The sequence below is a fragment of the Anthonomus grandis genome, chromosome 8 (genome assembly GCF_022605725.1).
Source record: "Anthonomus grandis grandis chromosome 8, icAntGran1.3, whole genome shotgun sequence".
NCBI classification, from domain to species: Eukaryota; Metazoa; Arthropoda; class Insecta; order Coleoptera; family Curculionidae; genus Anthonomus; species Anthonomus grandis.
This window is the reverse complement of record NC_065553.1, coordinates 16401640-16425455: the sequence shown is the minus strand read 5'-3', so window position 1 is coordinate 16425455 and position 23816 is coordinate 16401640. Positions and strand designations below refer to the sequence as shown.

The 23816-nt window shown below is 33.0% G+C and overlaps 3 protein-coding genes across 3 annotated transcripts; 2 read left to right on the top strand and 1 right to left on the bottom strand.

The window, feature by feature from the left end:
* The first annotated feature begins 5038 nt into the window (after nucleotides 1–5038).
* LOC126739555 (enkurin) lies at nucleotides 5039–6169 on the top strand. Its single transcript, XM_050445299.1, has 3 exons — nucleotides 5039–5477; nucleotides 5601–5906; nucleotides 5963–6169. Exons 1-3 carry the CDS (start codon nucleotides 5121–5123, stop codon nucleotides 6146–6148), a joined length of 849 nt encoding a protein of 282 aa, XP_050301256.1. The 5' UTR covers nucleotides 5039–5120; the 3' UTR covers nucleotides 6149–6169.
* Nucleotides 6170–8175: 2006 nt separating this feature from the next.
* Nucleotides 8176–11042, top strand: LOC126739249 (serine/threonine-protein kinase pelle-like). The gene is made up of 7 exons (XM_050444832.1): nucleotides 8176–8559; nucleotides 8619–8870; nucleotides 8964–9161; nucleotides 9256–9396; nucleotides 9449–9571; nucleotides 9630–9740; nucleotides 10307–11042. The coding sequence occupies exons 1-7, from the start codon at nucleotides 8337–8339 to the stop codon at nucleotides 10753–10755; spliced, it is 1497 nt and encodes a 498-aa protein (XP_050300789.1). The 5' UTR covers nucleotides 8176–8336; the 3' UTR covers nucleotides 10756–11042.
* A 1594-nt stretch (nucleotides 11043–12636) lies between these two features.
* Nucleotides 12637–21144, bottom strand: LOC126739247 (zinc finger protein 92-like). Its single transcript, XM_050444830.1, has 11 exons — nucleotides 20738–21144; nucleotides 17310–17944; nucleotides 17009–17176; nucleotides 16842–16954; nucleotides 14493–14716; nucleotides 14306–14433; nucleotides 14093–14251; nucleotides 13926–14033; nucleotides 13420–13600; nucleotides 13302–13363; nucleotides 12637–12909 (listed from the first exon to the last, which is right to left on the bottom strand). Exons 1-11 carry the CDS (start codon nucleotides 20925–20927, stop codon nucleotides 12775–12777), a joined length of 2103 nt encoding a protein of 700 aa, XP_050300787.1. The 5' UTR covers nucleotides 20928–21144; the 3' UTR covers nucleotides 12637–12774.
* Nucleotides 21145–23816: the final 2672 nt, after the last annotated feature.

Sequence of the window (23816 nt, the reverse complement as noted above, 5' to 3'; positions counted from 1 at the left end):
TCTAATTAGGGCTAAATTAGCCTCTTATTACAGCAAGTAATTCTGCCAAATTTCAAAAGAATCGAGTAAATATTTTTTTAATATTAATAAAAAATTAATATTTAAAACAAAAAATTATCACCCTGTATCTTGAGAACTGTGCATTTCCGGACTCATGTTCGTAGAAACTTTTCCTCATATTTTTTACAAGGAATCGCCCATTGAAATCTCCGTCTATTTTTCGAACACCCTGTATATAGAAATTAACTTGTTTATTGTAAGGTCTTCTTCAGATGATGACATGGGTATGGTTACCAAGACTTCCAGCAGTTTAATAGTTTCTTGAAAAGTGTGTCTAATGATAAAAGAGTAATAGCTTTAGAAATGGTTTGAAGTTCTTCTTTTTTATAAAGTACTCGTAGTAGTTTATAGACGGGTTTTCTCTAAGAATGAGTAAACTTTAACTGTTTCAGAAATGAATTTGTCTGGAATGCTTTTTTAATATTCAAAAAAAGTTCTTTTATAAATAACGCGGTAGCTACTAGAGGTCCTGTAAAAGTAACTCGAACCCTAATCTGGTGCAAATTGGAATCACAAACTTCCAAATAAGTAATAATACTGCTCTAACTATAATGGACTCTGAACCCTAAACACAAAAAACCTTCCATAGGTTTTCCAAAATCAAATGCTGTTGAATCACTGATGTCTTTTAAACCAAATTTAACTTTTGCACGTTGCCTGAAGAAAATCTTAGAATCTGTGAACTTTTAAATTCACAACTTTCCAGGCCATAATGGTAAGGCTATCTTTATGTTATGTTATTACAAGGATCCTATAACTATTATACAAGCTTATTTTACTTTTCCAAATGAAAACTGAATAAGTTTCAGTTAGGAAAATCGAAGGGAATTTCAAATTGGCAAAGTCTCTTAAGAATATAGGATTATTGGTAATAACTATATAAGACATCTATGTATACACACACATTGTGCTTCCAATTTATAAATTATATCCTTGTTGACATATTTAAATCATTGAAACATATTCTTGACAATCATCATTTATTTCATCTTATTCAATATTTCTATCAGAAATACATTTATTATATAGTATATATGTAGTAGGTATAATAAGGCATGATATATTTTTTTTAAAGCGACGCTTTTCATATTTTAAGGCTTTTTTAACATGTAAATATTTTTTTTTTATTTTAAGCTAATACAATTATATAGGATTTTCAAGTGTAACATTGTGTATATAAGCAGTTTTAGTGTAAAAAATTCTAGATGGACCAACGAAAAGGTGAAAAGAAATATTATAAATTAAATCAGGTTTGCTATAACGCATCTATAGAAATACGATAAATGTTATAGTTGTTCAACGCATATAGTTTTAAAAAAATAGCTTGCCAAGATATTTCCTATTCTGAGATCCCGCTGTATTGAAAACTATATAGGTCTTACAAGTTAATTTTATACATATATAGATAATAAGAAAGTGCTCTTCTGCACGGAAATAATTTAACTTTACAGGTAAAAATAAAATGCTTAATTGTATCATAAATTATAGAGCAAATGTACTGTTTACAAGATAAATAAATTAAATTAATAACACTAAATTAGTTTTTATTTCAAGGGAGATATTGATTGTCACCGCCAAGAAACCACATTTTCGCTTCACACCAAACATCCTTTACCTTATAAATCTTAAGAAACGGCTACATACAGCAAAGTAAACTACGTTGTTGCCTGTTTATTAAATAATTTTGTAAAAAATATTTTTATTTTATCGTATTCTTCTTTCTCTTCCGCTGCTATCCATTCATTGATGTTTGCGATCACTTCTGACCATTTTTCCCCATTCTGTTGTGAGGTGAATTAATTCACCTGTGCCTTTTGTTCATGCCCAATTATATTTCGGAGCCACGATATTCTCTTTCTACCTAAGCCTCTTCTTTGGGCTATTTTTTCTTCTATTAATTGTTGGAACAAATGTTACTGTTCGTTGCATAACGCATCGCCCAAATACGCTATTTTCCTGCGTTTTATCGTGCTTAATTATTATTAAAATAGCTTATCGTGTTGATCCATGTGCCATTTACTTTGATGCCTAATTGTTTTCCTTCGAGAGCTTCTTGGAAGAGGTGTTCAGAGTAAATGTTAAACGGAAGTGGGGAGGGCACATGCTTCATACATCTAAGAGGTTTCTGTGCCTTTGTAACTTCCTTGTCAAATATAACTGCAGCTGATTGGTTCCAGTACAAGTTGACAATATAGTGTACGTTCTCTTGATCTATGTTAAAGTCGCCTCACCATTTGAACGAGTTTATGATATTGTACTCTATCGAAAGCTTTTTCGCAATCTCTAAAGTGCTTTCGCATTTCTGTAGCGAAATACTTTCAGAAACACTGTCAGAGTGTGAGTCATCAAGCTGATGAATCTGTGATCTTCACATCCAAAATTGTGGTCAATTTCAATGATCAAGTCTTAAAAAAAATCAAAAATGAATGCTTACAGCCCTGTAGTTGGTAATGGTACTCTATCTGTACTATTCTCACTTTTGAGTATATGTCATAGTCAAGAAACCGATTTCAGAGTAGCCGTGCTATCTTGGTAAATCTTTATACGGTAGTTTATATAGGGTAAATCCTATTGATAGCAAATATTTTTTGTCGTTTTTTTCATACATTCTTATCTCTTTTAAAGAATTCGGTTTCAAAATCCTAACAATTTAGTCACATAAAAGTGCTTGTAGAGACTTTATTATTCTCATTGTTACCAATAAATCTTTTTACTTTCTTAAAAATAATGGTTCTACGACGGTTAGAAACAGTGCAACTCGAGCAATTAGTACGTTGGCTACAGGAGGGCCTAACTCAAGAAGAAGTTGCTAACCGGATAAATGTGTCCCAAAGTGTCGTGAGCCGTGCATGGAATCGATATGTAGAGACTGGGTCTGCAGCTTACAGGCATGGTGGAGGCCGAGAACGTGCTACAACTCATGCTCAAGACCGCTATATAACAGTAACCGCAAGAAGAAACCGAACATTTACGGCTTCGAGAATTAACAGCTACTTAAGGCATGCTACTAGGAAGGTAATTTCTAATCAGACTGTTAGAAGAAGATTACATGCGTCCAATTTAAGAGCCAGACGACGTGCCACACATCCACGGTTGACGGGGGAACATCGTGCATGCAGAAATCGGTGGGCAATAGAACACAGTAATTGGAATTTTCAAAACTGGAGGTCTTGTATGTTTACGGATGAGTCCAGATTTCGGCTACATATGTGTGATGGTCGAATTTTGGTGTGGAGGGAAAGGGGACAGCGATACCATGAAAATTTGATGGCGCCCACTACCCTTTTTGGTGGCGGTTCAGTTTGCGTTTGGGGAGGCATATGTTTCGATGGCCGATTTAGTGGTGTTAAGAAATGAAACAATGAACGCTATACGATATAGACATTATTATAGAGAACATAATTGTACCATTTTTTGGTGCAATAGGCGACGATATGCGATGATAATGCGCGCCCGCACCGTGCAAGAATTGTCAATGATCGCATTGAATTCCATTCTAGCATTACCGGAATGGACTGGCCACCACATTCACCCGACATGAATTGCATTGAACATGTATGGGCCGAAATGTCTCGAAGACTAAACCAGCTCGAACAGCCACCTCTAACCTTAGAACAACTAGCCAATCAATTACCGGAAATATGGCAAAACATTCCTCAACACTACATTAACAACTTAATAAGAACTATGCCAAACAGGGTGACAGTACTAAGACGAGCCAGGGGTGGACCTAAGAGGTATTAATTTTCATGACAGGACTTTGGGGCACGCTTTACAGGGTGTAATTTTATTTTAATTTTTCCTGTTGTGTGTTAAAAATTTAAATTTTTTAGTAGATATCTGTTTATTTAATTTTTTTTGGGGCTATTGTGAGTGAACTTAATAGAGATTTATTTATTACATTTAATTTTGTTTTATTGTAAATCATTGGCAAGCTAAAATTGCAGATTTTTATAATATCCACTTCGATAATTGAGCAGTGTATATTACACGTATGTGTAACAAATAAAGCATAACATAAATATAATGCTTCTCTGGTTGTGTAAACTAGCGAAACTTTCGGTATTGGGCCGCTGATAATCCGAGAGAGATACACAGAGTGATGCGCCGTGTCTGAAATGGGAATAATCGGCCCTTATTTCTTTGAGGAAGAAAATCACGCTGTTACTGTCACTTCGGAACGCTATATAGCGATGGTTCAGAATTTTTTTACATCAGCCTTTGCAGAACTTAATGTGCAAGATGTCTGGTTGCAGCAAGATGGGGCAACAGTTCACACATCTCGAGCTTCAATGTAAGTATTACGAGAAATGTTTCCGGGACGTTTGAAAGGCGATATTTTTTGGCCTGCACGCTCGCCCGACCTGATGCCTTGCGACTTCTTTTTGTGTGGATACATAATGCAATCCTCAAAAAATTTTCAGCAGTGGAATGAGAAAGAACAGCCGCTATATTCGCGGGTTGTCAAAATTGTTACAATATGTAATAATATAGTATAATAAGGTGATTAAGAAAGGGGCACAAAATTAAATAAAAAAAAACAAATCGTAGTCAAAAGTATTTGTTTTTAATAGAAGAAAAAAGTTATTGAATTAGATAATCTTATACAAGCTTATATAATTTATTTTCCGCGTACGACAAAAATTATAAAAATAACGCGACTTTCATTAAAAGAAAATTGCTTTTCAAAACATTTTAAATTCAATGTTTTTACTTGTTTCGTATTTAACTGTATTGCTGTTTGTCAAATATGCTAATGGTACAAAAGACTATCCTTTTCTATGAAAAATTGAATAATAAAATCCTTGAAGTTGACATTTATTTTCAGAAATGCCAAAACTATCGACAAATTTGGTTAAGTGTGCCCAAAAACCCACTTTTAGCGTCGTCAAATTATGCTATATTAATTCACTTTGTACATCAGTTGCTATAGATACTTAATAAATGTTACACCCATTAAAGTTTGATCAATACCTATATACATCTAACATTGTTTATTTTGTCAAAGTCTTAATGAAAACTCAACCTATAAATGTTTACTTTGAATTTTATACATAAAAATGTCTCTTATTTTCATAACGAATCACGATGAAAACATTTATAACATTACGAAAAACCAAACGGACCTACAAAAAAAGTCTCCGAGATACAAAAGTAAGTTCCAAAAAAGTAAAATCCAAACGGTTACGACCGCTGTGTCTCCCATTTGTGTAAAATCTAATGGTAAGAAACATGCCACTATGGGGGTACCCGAAGAGGAACCGCCGGATCCTCATAATTATTTGAAAAAACGTACGGGCAAGCCTAGTTATACCATGGAAAAACCGGAGCAAGTCGGGAGATTATGTAAGAAAACCAATTTACCCCATAAAGGACCGACTCCTTTGATAAAAGACCTTATTGAAGAGGCCAAAAAGGTAAGCGATAGTTAATCTTAACGTCTATTACTACACAGGAAGGTTAATTCATTTAACTTAAAATATAAGCAATCTTAAGTTGACTGGAACACTGTAAATATTCTTACTAATTTGTTTAATTAGCATGAAAAAGAAGTGGAATCGACCAAAAACTTTATCAAAGGCAACGTTGAAACTGTGAAAAACATGAAACCAAAAGAACCCGAACATAGGGTTGTCATAGATAAGGCGGGCACAACAATTTATCCAGAACTACAAGGGCTGGAACCTGTTTATATTAAAAAAACAATTTTCGGAAGAACTCCTGAATACCTGGTGAGGTTTAACAAAATCAAAGAGAAGGAATATCAGATGAGAAAAGATGCGTCCGGGAAACAGCAACCGAAGTGTCGATATATCACTAGGGATGAAAGGGAGCAGCTCTTAACTGTATGGTTTTTAATTGGTATAATTAATACACTTTGAAAACTTCATAAACATTTTAGGGTTTAAAAAAAAATTGGGAAGAGTTGCAGAAACAATATCAAGGATTGCCAATTTTAACTGATACCATTCCGAAAAAAGTAAAAAAATCGAAATTAGAGGCGGATTTAAAACAACTGGAAAAAGATATAGTTTTAGTAGAAAGACATCCTTATATTTATGTTTATAATGATACCGAACTATCTTAAATAAATAACATAACATTTGTATACAGAAAATTTTATTACATATTCTAAAATTGCCTAATTCATCAGACATATCTTGTATATTCCGGCAATATACCATTCAAATTTAAATGTTCAGTAAATTGCTTAAATAATTAATATATAGTGAATGGGCAGACAGTTTTATTGATCAATGAGATGAGATTGTATATGAGAAATTTCAGGAATGTCTTCTTAATAATCTTTATACAACCTGAAAATTCAGCTTTGCATGTTTGAGTTAAACTTGGCACGGTCCAGATCAGTCTATTGCGCTCTTTTTGAGTCAAGGGTAGATGTTCTGCGACTGAATTTGAGCGTATTTTCAAACTACCAGGGAGAGCTATTATTCCTTATTCAACAACTCTTTTAAAGGATTTAGCATTGATAGGAGACATAATATGCAAAGCGTGAGTTCTGGCAATACTAAATTCAAACGCCGCTGTTCTGTTTAATAACACAAATGTGGACAAGTCGTGGCGTGTTATAAAACAAAGTTCTAAAACTTTTAATCTTTACGGACATCTAATTGATAACATAAAATAAGTCAAAGTCAAAGTCAAAAATAGCTTTATTGTTACGTAACATCATCTGTTGTTAACAAAGCATTATATAAAATCTTAAAGATAGTTGACAACATAGTCTTTTACAAAAATATAAAAATTTTAACAATTCTTACATACATAGAACATAGAACACACCCAAAGAAAGGGTAGTAAGAATTCACATTACGCTGCGCAAAACTCTTCACTGTCAAAAAATTGTATTTAAAAACTCGTCTACAGAATAAAATGCTTTAGCAAGCAAGAGTTTCTTTATATTTTTCCTAAAACGTTTTTCACAATTTATTAGCCTTATATAAAGGGGTAGGTGGTTAAAAAGCCTTCTGCCCCCGTACACAAAAGAGGACTTAATCTGCTCACTTTTTGGGATAGGCAGAGGTAAAGAGAAGGTTGTTCGGAGATTGTAACCCGAAGAGGGGGGGCCAAGCTGATGGCGATATTTTTTGTGGATAAGACAAACAGTCTCTAAAATAAAAAGGCATGGCAATGTCAGGACAGAGTGTTTTAAAAATAATGGCCTACAGGGGCTACGAAAGGGAGCTGCACACATATAGCGTATGGCTCTTTTTTGCAAAATAAATAGAGAGCTGAACAAATACTGAGAGCACACACCCCAAAACATAATACCGTATCTCAGATAAGACTCAATAAGAGCATGGTAGGCAATTTTGGCCACATCAAGTCCCAGAGAATGTGTTATTACTCTAATAGCATAACACTTGGATGATAACTTCCTTAATAAAGAGGAGATATGATTTTCAAATTTTAATTGCTTATCAATCGTCAGGCCCAAAAATTTGCATGTTTCAGAAGGACTTATTGTTTCATTTTGCAAAGTGACAGTTCCAAGGTTACATTTAAAAGTTAAAATATTAGTTTTAGAAATATTAAAAGTTAATCTATTAGATTCACAATATGACTTTACAAGAATTAAATCTTCATCAACGATATTCTTTAATCTCTTGGTGTCAGTGTCTTGCCAAAGTAATGTTGTATCATCCGCAAAGATAGTAAATTTGCCCCTAATTGGAATTTGAGAGATATCATTGACATATAGCAGGAACAATATTGGTCCAAGAACAGAACCCTGGGGTACACCAGCGTCCATATCCAGACGGGATGACATATCATTGTCAAAGAATACCCTTTGTGTTCTTCCAGATAGGTAAGAACGAAACCAGTCGAGAGCAACTCCTCTGATTCCATAGGTTTCTAGCTTCTGTAGCAGTATTCTGTGACTTACACAGTCAAACGCCTTAGATAAGTCACAGATATTACAGAGATATGCTATTGCTAACATTGTTTTATATGAGTTTTTCACTTGATTTTTTTTAACAACTTATATAACTTTGCTATTTAACATGTTTCGTTACATAGGTACTCTGAACCCGGCCTTACTAATGTAAAGGCCTACAGGTTAATTATAACCTAAAAATCAAATTTATAATAGATTATTAGGCAAGCCTCAAAACACATGAGACGTTTCCCAACTTGTTTTTCCTGTTCAAACTTATTTTATTTGTTGTTTACCTAGTTTTAATTATCATTTCTAGTCATTATAGTGCATTTTTTCATATTTATTTTGTGATTATTATCAAGGGCACATAAACATGAGTTCTATAGACCGAGGCAGACCCCTCAGTGATTTAGGTTACATGGACTTGACCAAATTATGTGAAATCTTAGATTTTAGCAACAAGTGGCAGGAATTGAGCAAGCTGATGGGGTTTCCAGAAGGCGATTTAAAAAAGGTACGTGAGGCAGAAGAATTGAAAAAATCCCCCTCGCAAGCTTTGATAAAAATGTGGGAGATTTATTTGCACACAATTCTTGGTAAGTTTTGTGGATTGGAAAAATGTACCTCTAGAATTGAAGTTTTAATGTTGCAATAGAGTTGTTCATACTGCTTGAAAAACTTGCGATTTACGAAGGGATGGAGGTGATTAAGTCATATGTAGATCCTAGATTCTGGCGTTTAATTAAGAAACAGAATGAGGAACCTCGGGTCAGAAGAGAGCCAGTACCAAACACCAAGCTGCCGAACAGCAATTTTGACAAAACCACTGAGAAAGCCATTGTAAAAACAAAAGGAAATAGTCTTGTATACAGTGATGAAAATAATGTTAGTCATACACTTGTTGAAGGTTTGTGCTTAACTATATATCTATCATGTTACATTACATGGTACATTGAGCATTCTATACTTTTAGTAAAATGTGAAATACAATTTTTTGTAGCTTCAAAACCTCAGAATCAAGAGTTACGTTCTCGCAGCCTGCCAGCGCCAATCGAGAGAGAAGAAACTCCAGAAGAAAAATTAAGAAAAACTGTAGCAGGGACTTTATTCATACCATTTGAGCAACTTGTGACTGCTACAAATAACTGGCACTCCAACAATGTTTTAGGTCAGGGAGGATTTGGCACAGTTTATTCAGGTAAATTAAAAACTAGATTTGTTAAGTGGAAAAATCATATGGTGTTAGAAACTAACAAGCATAATAATATGAAGAATTTATAATATATCATTAGGTACATGGCAGGCAACAAAAGTAGCAATAAAAAAGATAAAAAGTGATGTCCGAGAGGAACAGATGAAGGAGTTAATCACCGAGTTGCATTGCTCAATGTACCGACATGATAATATCTTAACCCTGTATGGATTCAGTGTTTGTAAGAACAATACAATGCATTTTTCCTCTAGTCACTCTATTTAACTTTGTAGTGGAAAACGAATGTTGCTGCCTCATTTATCAGTATATGCCAGGAGGTGCTTTAGATCGTAGAATAAAAAGTAGAGATCCTGAGAAATTTTTAAGTTGGAAAACTAGAATTAAAATAGCAATAGGTATTGATTTGTCTTATAATATATCGATTCCTTTAAACACCAATATTTTAATTTTTAGGGGTTGCACGAGGATTACAATATCTTCATAATGCATCATACAAACCTTTAGTACATGGGGACATTAAAAGTGCCAACATACTTTTAGATTCGTCAGATGAGCCTAGAATAGGTGAGTTAAAAGTTTTCGTTTTAAGTACTCAAAATCCTAGATTAAATCTATAAAAGGACATACTTGAATAAAATCCTTTTCTGATTTTTTTTCATTTTAATAAAAAAATTCGGATAGAGGAAAGATCTTAACAGAGCATTGCTACAGGCTGCTTGTTTCCAGTTGTTTATATATATTTAGACAACAAACTTAATTTCTGGTAGGTTCTTGGGTTACTCGAGTTTTTAAGATTTATAAATTTCAAGCTTTCAGATTCATTAAACCAGATATTTAAAGTCATCTTTCAAGAATTTCTAAATTTTTGGAGTAATTTTCAGTTTTCTTCTTAATTGCCTATATGTATAATATTTCAATTTATATAGGCAATTAAGTAATTTTCAGACTTTCAGGAACTTGGTAATCAGGACTTAGCCTCAGCCATTGTTTTTCTTGGAAGAGTACTTTTTCTTGTATTCATCTAAGCTGATTTCTATAGAACAATATAATTTCCTGTATTTTTTTGGACTTAATAAAGCTATCGTTCATGTAAAAATTTTGCGATTTTAACGCTAAACGACATTTACCAGGTGATTTTGGACTAGTCAGGGAAGGTCCGCCTCGGAATGATACCCATGTAACCCTCACCAAAGTGCACGGGACCGAGTGCTACCTGCCGGACGATTTTATTCGATCGAAACGCTTAACTGTCCAAGTGGACACTTACTGTTTCGGCGTAGTACTATTTGAACTGGCAATGGGGAAACACGCACTAGTGTGTACGTATTCCGAGGACAACACAGTACAGTCTATCTACTTAAAATATTTTGTACCTAAGTATCCGGCCGATAAAATCATGGAACTAAAAGATTGGCGGGTTAGTGGAGGTGACGAAGAGTTTGTTAATTTAATTAATATTGGAAAAGCGTGTACTTCGAAAGTACGACAAGAGCGTCCTCTAATGATGGACGTATTAAAACGGTTGGAAGAAATACCGATATCTGTCGCTGAGAGATTATCGTCCGTTAATTTAAATTAATAATTTTGGTACAAGAACGAGAATTTTTTACTTTACGAACTAATAACATCAAAGCAGAAATAAGTATTTAAAAACAGTGCTGTGACGAAAATTAATTTAAGTATCAAGTAAATAACTTTAAACACGTGCAAATAAACAAGTGCCTAGGAGGATTTTAAATATTTTATTGTGATAAGAAGTTTTTAAAAGCATAATAATAATTAAAATATACAGAGTATTTTTAGTTTTTAAAAAATTATACTATTTTATATTTTTAACAATAAAGTTGATTATTTTTCTAAAGCAAATTTAATTTTTTTCAACGGAACACCTTGTAAAGCTGTCTCCGTCTATATTTTATTTTGCGGTTTATTTATCAAGGGTGTCGTCGCTAAAAGACTCCGCCAGAAAGTGATTCGCAACCTTTCAATCATATATTTGATCTTTGTCATTGCTAAAAGAAAAAAAAACACAAGACATGTTTAATTAAGGACATGCGCAGGCCTACGGTTTAGTAATTACAGGGACATTAATCGAGATAGTATGTCCTGCATCTGATTTGCATGCACTCACATCCAAACGTGTTGCGTAGAAATAGGGCTGCCAAAACAGAGTTTATACGTTTTAATAAAAGAAGGAATCTTGCGAAGTTTAATCAGTCAGTAAACAAAACAACCGCCCTCCTAGAATAAGTACTAATGATATTTGGCGGGAAGTGGGGTATAAGGCCCAAAATTGTACACTGACTCTAGCGTATGGATCGGTGATCTGACGGACTGTTAACAAGGTGCATAATGAGCAAAAACTGGCTGGGCTGCAATAATAGCATAACATGTGCAATGAGAATCATTCTAGGAGCCGCACTTAATGTTTTCTTCAGACTATTCCAGCTTCCTCAGTGAAAGAGAGAGGCTTTGGCTTATTACGTAAGGATGAAAGACATTGTGGCAGAGCAAATACGGTGCACAGACTGTTCCAGAATAGCTAACGCGGGGATATCGGGTGCCGAAGTGTACCAAAGGGAAACCGATCGAGGAGAAGCCTTTCTCTGGGAAGTTACACAATGATCTTCCAGGCAGAGGTGTTCGCTATTCTAATGGTAGCCACAAGAGAGGGAAGTAAAAAGAGTACCGGAAAAGAACATTATAATTTATTCGGACAGTCCAATCAAAACCATTTCCAAACTGTTGCAAAAGTAGAAGGTGGCTCTCAACAATTCGGGCAAAAGTAAATAAGTTCGATTAAGCTGGGTTCCGGGATGCATTTAGACATTCCATTGTAGGATTCGGCATTCGTCTTTATTCTGATTGGTCGATTTCAGTAAATCTTGATGCCGCCAATTTATGAAAAATTTAAGGTGGCGAATCTTATAGCGAAATGTTAAGGCGGTGCTGAAATACAGAGTAGAACATCACCTAAAAAACCCTTAAGCAATATTTAAAAACAAAATTTTATTAAAATATTTTATAGACACACGTGAAAATGAAGAAGAATTTCGTTAGGTATGAAACCAATGTAAAATATTCTCGTCGAAAAATGACGTATTAGAGGATTTTTCCATTGTAATGTTTTCAAAACGAGGTGGTTTAAGGAAAGTTTTGATCTGCTTCCGCCACTTTTGAAATAAGTTGATCTTAACCCAAATATCTTCACAACGATTGAAGATCTGTCTATTAAACAAAAATTGCTAAGAGCTTCATGGAGAATCTAAAAATTAAGAAAAAAAAGGATGCCCGTTTAAAAATATAAATTATATTTAAGGATCACTCCGTATAATATGGTTATAGATAAAAATCACAATTGATTTTCTAAATTATACCAGTAGTCCCTGTACGTAGTTTTCGGTAGAAAAATAACCTGATACATAGCTATAATAGAATATTAGGTACAAATACAATATAATAAAAAACTATAAACTTTTATTGCAATTCCTTATTTAACAAACACGAACTATAAAAATTTAATACAAACATTCATTACTTGTATGAAGACTTTCTTAAACCGTAAATATATCACAGAATTGTCGTATTCCTTTAATTATCATAATATACCGTTGTGTGAGGATATTAATGGCGGTATTTCTAACCCCGCTGGAATTGTAATCCCCCCATTGTCTACAGTCTCTTCGATGTGGGATTCTGTATTCAGGAAACAACTCTGGGTTTCCTCGTCAGTCTAAAACAGCGAAAATTATATGAAACATATTTAATCAAAGGTATGGTTTGAGGCAAAAATAATGATTGATTGGAAAAGCGTTAGATATTAGACAGTATTAGAAAAAGGGATTCAGAGGTATTTGAAATATCAAAGATAATACAACTTTTTGGCATAGGGGCAACTTTGCATGGCAACAAATATTTTAAATCATTATAAATTATACATTAAATATCTATGTTGCCAAATTTTCAAAAAAAACAGCGCCTGGTTTTCCGTAAATATCTACCGTCGACTGCGACACACCCGAACATTTTATTTTGACAATACTCGTAGTACTTTGATTGAAAATAAAAAAAGTAATGTATTTTTTTAACTATATAAAACTATAATTAATATCAATTATACATTACCTGTAAATCGTTGTCATTGAACTGATTCACTGGCAAAGAATCGGCTTGATCACAGGTTTGACCTGAAACACAATAAAAAAATTATTTTCCCAAACAAATTAGAAAAGTTAGCAGTTACCTTTGTCGACTTCGTGCAGCTTTTCATGTGAAGGGATTAAAGTTTCGTTAATAGTACTGAAGCTGCAATGCTTACAATAAAATACTCCAGGTTGATCTTTATGTTTTCTTTCAAAGTGATTCTTTAATGAACCTGTCTGGATGCAGTTGTATGGGCAGTATGGACATTGGTATGAGGCAGCCTATAAAATTCATAAATATATTAGAACATCGAGTAGATGAATATTTATTTAAATAGTGACGTAACCGCAATAAAATGAGAAATTAATTATGAAGTCAACACAACAATACAGATTTTACTAATTACCTTTCTAACACTTGAAAGAATTCGTCCATTTTGCTCAAAGAGATCTTTATATAATTTGAAACAAAGGTCTATAACGTTCTAAAAGTTTCTAAGTAAATTAAAAAAAAAAAAATACTTTGGGCACTAAAGGGTTACCTTAATTTATATCGTAACCTGTTACATTGTTATAACTTTTAGCACACATTGTCTTACATACATACCTTCATGTGTTTCATAGAGTGTTTTCTAAGACTGTTGGGATCTCCGGTTCTAAAAGTACAATAGTCACATTCAAACGGTTTAGTAGCAGTATGCTGCCTTATGTGCAACTAAAATGCAAAAAAATCACATTTCCATATTGATTTATATTTTTTTTTAAATAATTTACCGTCAGCATTTCCTTCCGCGAACTCTTATGTCCACAGATATTGCAAATAAAAGGCTTAATACCTTCGTGCACCGTTTTAATGTGAGATTTTAAAATTTTTGAGTTTGCAAGGAACTTGTCACATTTAGGGCATTTCTTTAGTTTTGTCCATGTGGGAAGCTAAAGTTTAAAAAAAACTTAAAATCTAGTTAACTTAACTTTACCATCACTTACATCTTCTGGCACCTTGTGAATAACTTCATGGTTTTTTAACTGGGTGAGTTGTTTAAATGTTTTGCCGCATTGGGCGCACAAAAATGGTTTTTCTTCTGAATGGATCATCATATGTCTGACCACCTGTACTAAAACATTTATCAAACTATTAATAAATATGACTTTGGTCGTTCTATTACTCACTTACTCGTCCTGTAGCTCTTAAATAGGTTGCAAACAGGGCACACGATCATTCCGAAATCCATTCCATGTTCCTTGTACATGTGGACTCTGGTAGTTGGCCACATGGCGAAAATCTTATCACACTCTGTGCACTTAAAGGAACTTTTTAAATCGTTTACGTGCAATTTTTCGTGTTTTCTTCTGTGATCATCTGAAGGAAAGCGCGCCATACATCCTTTAACTGAACATCTTGAATTGAAAGTTTGCAACTTTGTATTAGATTAGAATAGTATTGTTTAACAAAAGTGTTATTGTATAATGGCTAACGCATATTAAATATGTGTGGAGCTTTGTAGATTGTCAACATTAAGTGTTTGTTGTAAAATGTTTTCAAGTCTGTTTATGACAAGAGTTCGTGATCGCCTAATATTAAGCAATTTTAAATTTCAGCATCACGATATTTTTTAACCCATTAGTGCTCAAAGTTAGTTTTTGTTTTATTTTTAAATTATAATTAGAAAAAATACCTTATTAAGGGTCTAATAAACATAAAAAAATGTTTTTTAAGTTTTAGGGCGTTCCTTTAGAGGGACGCTGGGCAAAAGGACAAAAAATAATTAAAGTAAGATAACATGTTTAGTATATAATTACATTATATTTTAGTTATCATGGTAAAGTTTGAAACAAATTTTAGGATGCAATGCGATGTTACACTTTTCGCAAATGAATTGACTTTTTTTCCACATAGGGCACATCGGCGGTCGGTTTCCTTGTAGACTGGTGAATTTCATTGTAGACTAGATCAGATGCCCATAATTATCGAATCGTACGTCATGTAATGGTCGAAGCACTCTGGTTTTTCCTTGCAGGGGTTTAGTACCAAAACTTTTCAAAAAACTTAGCGATATGTATCGTCGAAACGCCAATAAACTAACAGAGTCAGGATGATTTGTTTTCAATTTTCGCATAAGTAACCAAGCATTCACAACAGATACATCTAATAAATATAAGACGTGTAGACTAGTGGCCAATATCATTTCCTTTGTCGAAATCTTGATCTATAAGCCGCAACAAGACCATCTAATTTGTCCACGCCACCCATATATTTATTATAGTTGGCTACTATTTTCGGCTGAGGAACGGTCTTCTTAGATCGGGTGACCCTGTCCCAACGAAGTGTGTTAGTTACTTCAGTGGTTTCAAAATTGGATGCAACAGAAACAACTTTATTATCTTTCCATTGTACGAGCATGCTGGTGTCATTTCGATAATACTTATAGCTTCCCCTTTGCTGATTATTTCATTCCTTCTTAGTTTGTACCGGACATTTCTCTTAAACGATTATCTCTTATTGTGCCTGTGGCACAATAATTGTTTTTCGATAAATAGTCAAAGAGAGGAAGGCCTGTAAAGTAATTATCCATAAAAATTTTATAACCCTTACCTGAAGGTAAATCGACTTGCTCTACTAAAGATAGTAGTACATCTCCACCCAAACCAAATTTCTTTTCTTTTTTTTTGTTTGGATTTTTTCCGGTATAAATCTCAAAACCATACATGTATCCGCTACTCGAACAAAAAGCCCAATTTTTGTAGCTAAATCTTATGGGCTTACTCCGAATGTATTGCTTGGCATAATGTTTTTCATAATATGGCACCATGCTCTCGTCAATGGATAAATGCTCATCAAAGCTATTGTGTGTTCTAAAATTCAGGTTTAGATGATCTATCAAGGGTCTCAATTTATAAAGCCTGTCGTCTTGGGATAATTTTGAGTTGTCATTAAAGTGAATATACTTTAGTAGAGTCTCAAACCGATTTCAACGCATGCTGTTTTGTAATATTTTTGGGATAGCTTCTTCACTCGACCAGATCTGTTTGGATATTTTCCATATCCCGATAAAAGAAACGCTCCTAGTACCACATGCAGTTCGTCCAGAGTAAAATTTAGTTCTACATGTTTCTGCCGTGCATACCTATTACTTTCCGTAATAATCAACGTCAAAAGTTCTTCTTTGAAAAATCAACCGGGATAGTTGCATTTTTTGCATCCTGTGAGGGTTCACTAGGACTACAGACAATCACAAGGTCACTTATTTACTCGATCAGGATCAGGCTCCCGCCATCTTGATTTTTGGTACGCGTACTCTGTTTGTTGCTTTGTATTGTTATTGCCTTTTAGGTTTTAATATCTTCAGATTGGTGCATCACAGGATTACAAGAAAATTTTAAGGGTATTTTGTATGAATTTTATAATACATTATTTTAAATCAAGTTTTCTGCACGACAAATGTACATGTCAGCCACCACAGTTACTTGCCTATACCTAGCCTACATTTTTTGTAAAATATAAGTCAATGAATTTTATACTTACTTAACTTTCTGCATGATTTTTTCTTGCTTTTTTAACAAAATAGGTTGATCACATTCTGTTTTAGTCTTCTCATCAGTATTTCCACAATCTTCTTCTGATACTGTTTTGTGTACCTACAAAACCATACCAATAATATAACTGTGCTTTAAATTTAGAAAAAATAATACTTGGTTCATATGTTTTATCAGTTCATTATTGTCTATAAAAACTGTATGACACTCCTTGCAGATATACACAGTAAACTCTTTGTTGCCTTCAATAATTTCAATCGAGTTTTTGTTAGTGTTTTTTAATAAAATAGACGTTCCATTTGCTAGTCCATTTTGATTAAACATCTAGAAATATGTATAGAAATATAATCAAAAGCTATATAAGCATAAATAATGCTATATTAAGCATATAAACAGTTTATGGCTGTTATGTAAATAATATATATTCTATAAAAATTTTATCAATAGGTGAACTTACACACTCAGGATGCCTGTCATTAATATGTTTCCTAATCTGTTCCAAATCTTCACAAAGAAAAGAGCATATCCTACACTTGTTCGCTATCACAGTTGAAAATAAATCATTCATAGATTTCCTAATATTCTTCACCAAAACTTTGGGTTTCTTGTTTAAATGGTTTACAGTAGGCTGTAAATTCGTAGGTGTATTATGGTCTGATTTTACTACCTGAATAATGTTATTTAAGTTTTTTGGGGACTCAATTAATATGTAATTTTCATTTGTTTCAAGATCCAGATTAGAATCATTGCCATATACTGCAATAAAGTTATCATCATCACCATTTTGTTGTATGCCATGCTGCATTATCTGAAGACAATTTTGATCTACAGCAATCTCATTTTTGTCTTCATCTGACTGATCAAATGAAATTTCTGTAGCCTGAACAGTGTCATTACTAAATATCAATTGATTTTTTACTTGCATCAAATTATTTTCCGAAGAATCAATAACACTTTTTTGATGTAAAGTTTCGATCGTCTCTTCATAATGTGTATTAGAATCCTCCTCATGATTAGCAATGTTTTCATATGATGGTTCACTTGGTAAAACATCACTGAGGTTGTTGGGAATATCTGAAGCAGGAGTACATTCTAAAAATAAATATTTTTATAGATAATGTTTATTGATTAGTCTTGGGGCTAGTGGAATGAGTAGTTTTTCCCATTTGACCATAAAATAGTAAAATGGAGTTTGTTTCTTTATTTCTAATCTAAACTAAAATGGGTAAAGGTCTAGTTTAGCAACTTAAATTTTGGGAAAAGGCTTAAAATGTGTGTGATTTTACCGGAAACAGTATTCCGATGTTGGAGGAGCGAATTGTTATCAGGACATTTTTTCAAAAAAAAAATATATATATTTTGACATTTAATTGCACCTGAAATTATGGGAAAAGCTTTATGATGTGTGTAATTCCGACTTAACCCAACTATAAAAGCATTGGAAAACGAATTTTCGATAATTTATATTACTATAAAAAGTGTACTCATTATAGCAGTGACAGTAGGAATATTTCCTCATATCTTAGTGTTAAAACTAGACTCTGTTTTCCCATAATTTTAAGTGAGGTTTTTAGAAAAGTTGGGCCATTCCACGTACAAGTATATTCTTGGTTTTTTTTTTTGGAAAAAAACTCATTAGAATATTGTTTCTAGTAAAATTATACACATTTTAAGATTTATTTATCTTAGCAGGCCATTAGCGCTGCCAAAGTTCTATAGCAGGATTTATTATGTTATGTAGAAAATATAAGTCTTCTAGAATTCTTCTTGACTCTAAAGTAGACAAATTTAGACTATTCCTCAACCACTGATAGTTTTATTTGTCCCTGCTACATCCACTTCTAAATACAGCAATTCTTAAAAATTTATTCTGGACTTTTTCAAATTGCTCATTGTTCAATGGGGACCAAACTGACCTATACTCCAAAATTGGTCTAACAAGGGAGCAATAAAGTGTTCCAAAGTAAAAATAGATAAATCAACACTTGACCTCTAAATGAAACCAAGCACCTTCATTGCCTTTGTTAAATGATACATTGTTATTTAATTGATGTGGCTCTCAAATGATAATTTTGAAACCTGTCCAGATTCTCAAGTCTGAAACTTCTGTTTTAGAGCCATTGAGAATAATATTTATTGAGTAAATAAAATTTTTGAGTGAAATCCTGTTTAAATCACACTGATTAAAAGATCATTGAAGATCCTTTTGTAGGAGAGCAGCATCATTAAAATATTTAATACTTTTTTAACCAATCAATTAAGAAGAACAAATCAATGGGAACTTGATGGCATATATATTTAATCAGATAATGAGTCTGCAAGATTGACCAACTAAGTTGTCCCTCCAACAAACTCAGATATCTACTGAAGAAGAGGATTGACAATACCTAAAGCCTTCAATTGTGTGAAGAGGATCTATGATTGACCCAATCAAAAGCTTTATAGAAATCTGAATAAATCCAGTCAAACTGGGAGACCCCCTCTAAACTATTGTATATGTGATTTAACATACAAATCCAAATTGATATCAACAGATTATAAATCCAAATTGTTAAAGATTAAAAAGTAAAACTCCAGCTTACTAATAATACAAACTAGTAATTTTGATAACTCTGATTGGTTCCATATAGCACAATAGTTGGTCACATCACTTCTATACCCAGATTTAAAAATAGGTTTTAAATAGCTTTTTTTCCATGGTGCAGGAAAACAAGGTGAACTAAGAGATAAAATAAAAATAACCCATATTGGTCTTGTAATTGAACACAAACATTGTTTAAGAAAAAATTCTGGGATACTATTTGGTTCAGATCACATTCTATTCTTACAGGAAGCAATAACATCATATACCTCTCCTATCGACAAAAATACAGTACTCCAACTAATTGAATTATCAAAATTAAAAAAAAAATGATTATATGGATTTCTTCATCTAAGTATTTCAATGAAAACCGTTCAGCAAACACATTTGTTGTGTCCCTTATCCAAGCTATTCTTGTTAATATAAGTCATTTTAGAAGGAATATTAAATGTACCTTCCTTTGGATAAATGACCAAAAATACTTTGGATCTGTTGAAATTTTGTTAACTATTTTATTAATGTACTGGTCATAACAAGCATCTCTTAAAACTTGACACTGATATCTAAGGACACAAAAAGTTTATAATCCACCGTTAGTCCACTAATTTTATACTAAACATTTCTATGAATTTGTTTTTTTAGTATAATTGAATGGCGAAGTTCTGAAGAAAACCAAGTTGGATAAGTAGAAGATTTATATTTCTTTAAAGGAATAAATTATTCTATTATTAAGTACATTATATTATAAAATACAGTCACTATTTCATAACTTGTTTTATTGCTAAACAAAACCTTCCAATTTATGCTGGCCAAATGATTATTAATACAAAAAAAAAAATTATCATTTTCGAAATCATAAAATATATACCTCACAGGCTTTCTTACAATAAAGGTCAAAGCTAATACCTGTTTGATGTACTCTATCTTCAAAAACCTTTTCTTGAACTTGAATTACAAGAAAGAGAGAGAATACAAGATCCAAAAGAATTCTATTGTTGTCATTATGTTCATAATCACCACCAGACTAAGATCATCACTACCCCTATCCAGTCTAAGAAAACTATCTGAATAGTCATTAATCACATAGTTTACATGGGTGTGATTTTCAGAAAAGTTGCTATGCTAGACCATTACCCCAAAATCATTAATTAAATTAAAGATACCTAGGTTATCACTGGTAGATTAATAAGAAACACTTCTAAATTAATTGCAGCTTTTGAAAAGAACAAAATAACCCAGTCTGCCAGCCAGTCAGAAATAAAGTCTGAATCTTGTTAAACATTACATTGTAAAATAGGGCTTACCTTCTGTTATTAAGGAACTTGTAAGTAATAAAGGGAAACCTTCTTGGGGCCAATCTGAGGCTTCCATTTCGGTAAATATGGGCTCAACTGAAAATAGCCCCACCTCATTGTTTTCGACTAAATAAGCGCTGGGCGTCTCGGTGTCGTTAAGATACTTTAAATAAGAGTTATTTTCATCTTCCACGTCCATTCTGAAAGCTGTTTTAAGCAGTTTTGAAGGAAAAAATAGGTTAGGTGTATTTTGTTGATCATATGTTGGTTATTAAGTAGTTAAAGTGTAATGGAAATACTATTTATATAGCTACACAAACGAATATATATTATAATCATAATTAACATATAAGTTAATAAAAATTAATTTACTATTAAATATTTTTGTTTACATGTTATAGGGATAAAAGACAATTTTGACATTCAAAGGTTTTCAAGAAAATAACCGAGAATTACTTAACCTGGTTGTCAGCGACCAAGAGGTGCAGACAGCATATCAATCCGCGACGTTGTCAATACTTTGTAAATGTTTGAAAGCTGATGTTAATTGTAAATTGTTTTATTGAAAAATTTGGATAGCAAATGTATCCAAAAGACGTAATCTTTCCCCAATTTCTCCAGAGTGAGTAAAATCTCTTGGAAGCATGTCAACAACTACGAAGATCAAATTGCTATCATGATTTTCTGCTAATTTATTCTGTGCGAGGACATATAATTTTTTATCGAAATTAAATTAATCTAGTTCATTGCAATGTGCCTAGAACAATGTGGGGCAAACAACGAGAATCAAAAAGTAAACAATGGACATTGATACTTCAAAGTAAAATAAAATTCAATATTCTTTTTTTTGCAATGCATAATCTTCAATACAAATCAGCTCTTTTTATAAATGATTCTGGGGTTTTGTGACACAAAGGTAAATGTCTTAAGTGTACTTACTTTAAAGATAGAGACTTACGTCAACTGAATAGCTACGATACAATTCAATAATAATCCGAATAAACCGGTCGTCAAACAATGATCACTGAAAATCTATAGTTAACAAAAGCAGTTGAGTATATTTTTCTAGTCCTCTTTTTTTTACGCAAGAATATTTAATATTTGTTCACTAGTCAGATCAGGATGAATACTGAGTAACGCTAATCCATTGAATCATTCTTCTCCAGTCTTGTTACGCAGATACGTATTCAATCTCCGTAAAGACGAAAATGACCGTTCGTATTGAGATAAGCTTTAGTCAATATTTAAAGAAAAATTTATTGATATTCTGCATTTTTTACACTTTTGAAGCACTATGGAATGGAAACGCCTAATTTCCGTGCAATATTTTCATGTGTAAGTCGTCATCTTTAATATTACACTTAAAAACACGTAAAAAAATCAACTCAAACTCTGGTTTTTGCTGGCATCTTGTTCAACAGGCTGCTCTAAATTCTCGAATTTTTCATCGAGATTTTTCGCCATGAAAAATGCTCGACTTTTCACTCGAAGCATTTTCACCTATGAGTAAATCCTGATCCATAAAACGCAACTTGACCATAATTTTTTTAGGCAAATTTCGCAGCAGTTTATTATATTATTAGTATTAATAAAGTTACGTTACTTACTACAGTAAAGTTAAATTAAAGAAAAGAAATTTTAAACTTAATTCCGACAATAAGGCATTAATGGATTCACCCATACAAATTTACATAGCATTACCATTATTTATTTTAGATCCAATCAAAGCACAACATTTTATGCGGAAGAAAAGAGTGGCTCAATCTCTGGAGGATCTACTTATTATTTAGTCAATCAGAAAAGAAAAAACAAGAACAATATTAACTCTTTAATTGCTAATAACCAATTCATTTCAGCGACTGTTTATTAAGATCATTTTCATCATTCTGGATGACTCGATAGTTATCTCGGCAGCATTACATCGGTACTCTCTTAATTTCCTCTCTTCCAAAATGTCCTCGAAGCTTGACCTTATCTTTTGAGTAAATTCTTGAAAGACACAATTTTTGCGTATTCCGCGCCGATAAAACATCTCGAAATCCTGACCCGACTGAGCCATTTCATGACTATCCCTGAAGAACAAAACAGTTGTATCATCAGTGAAGAGAGTGAATTACTATTACTGGAAGGTAGATCATTGACATACATTTGAAATAATATTGGTCCTAATACTGAACCTTGTGGAACTCCTACATTTAGTACCATCTCCGATGCTGTCACATAGTGTTAGGAATTCCCGTAATAATTATGTATGTATTATTGCTTAAACTATGGGACAACGCAGCATTATATATATCAACTATTAAGTTTATCTCCTTTTGATATTTGATATTGTTGTGTCTTTAGTGCCTATCAGTAATACAATCGTCGCCCTGTTATACCGGCATTTATGTTTATATTTTTTGTTTAGCTTTGGGTTACGGTTGATCGTCGACCGCCGCCAGGAATAATTAAGATTAGAGTAAAATAAGAGTTCGCCGGGATAACCACTGTATTCGGTCAGTTTTTTAACCTTTAACCTGAACGTGATTTTTGTAACTTGTAATTTGAGTACGGTATAGTTTTAAGTGTCGAAATTTTCTAAGCTTTATTTCAATTCATTAAACGGTTTTCTTGTAGTCCGGAAAAATAACTGTTTTATTTTCCCTTCTTGCAAATCAACTTATTTGCGAACGAACCGACGCCGACGTGGCCTTTTAAACGGGTAGCTTACTAGGGCGCGATACAACACAGTACTTTTCACCATATAGCCCCTATTATTCAAGTGGGATTTTATTAATTCAACTTTAATCTCATTGAACTTCTAGACACAGAGTTTCTCTTTTATAGGATGTCATGACTAACACAATCAAAGGCTCTACTCAGGTCGCAATATAGAGATGGTTTATTGTGAAACGTGTCTAAAATTTGAGAGACTAGAGCTTGCATGCCCATTGTAGTGTTTCTGCTTGCGCGAATTAGTACGAGTACCTGAATTGAAATAGACCATAAAGTTTAAAACCCTCAACAATATGTAAGGTCCCATTTTTAAAGATTATAGGTATAATGGGCAGCAGTAAAATTGGCCTGAAGTTTTCAGTTTCGTTAA

Coding starts and splice junctions, on each gene's coding strand:
- LOC126739555 (XM_050445299.1), top strand. CDS start 5,121: ATGTCTCTTATTTTCATAACGAATCACGATGAAAACATTTATAACATT. Junction 5,478..5,600: donor TTATTGAAGAGGCCAAAAAG/GTAAGCGATAGT, acceptor TTGTTTAATTAG/CATGAAAAAGAAGTGGAATC. Junction 5,907..5,962: donor AAAGGGAGCAGCTCTTAACT/GTATGGTTTTTA, acceptor TAAACATTTTAG/GGTTTAAAAAAAAATTGGGA.
- LOC126739249 (XM_050444832.1), top strand. CDS start 8,337: ATGAGTTCTATAGACCGAGGCAGACCCCTCAGTGATTTAGGTTACATG. Junction 9,162..9,255: donor ATTTGGCACAGTTTATTCAG/GTAAATTAAAAA, acceptor ATATATCATTAG/GTACATGGCAGGCAACAAAA. Junction 9,572..9,629: donor TAGAATTAAAATAGCAATAG/GTATTGATTTGT, acceptor TTTAATTTTTAG/GGGTTGCACGAGGATTACAA.
- LOC126739247 (XM_050444830.1), bottom strand. CDS start 20,927: ATGGACGTGGAAGATGAAAATAACTCTTATTTAAAGTATCTTAACGAC. Junction 14,717..16,841: donor AAAATCATGCAGAAAGTTAA/GTAAGTATAAAA, acceptor TTTCAATTCAAG/ATGTTCAGTTAAAGGATGTA. Junction 14,034..14,092: donor CGCGGAAGGAAATGCTGACG/GTAAATTATTTA, acceptor TTTGCATTTTAG/TTGCACATAAGGCAGCATAC.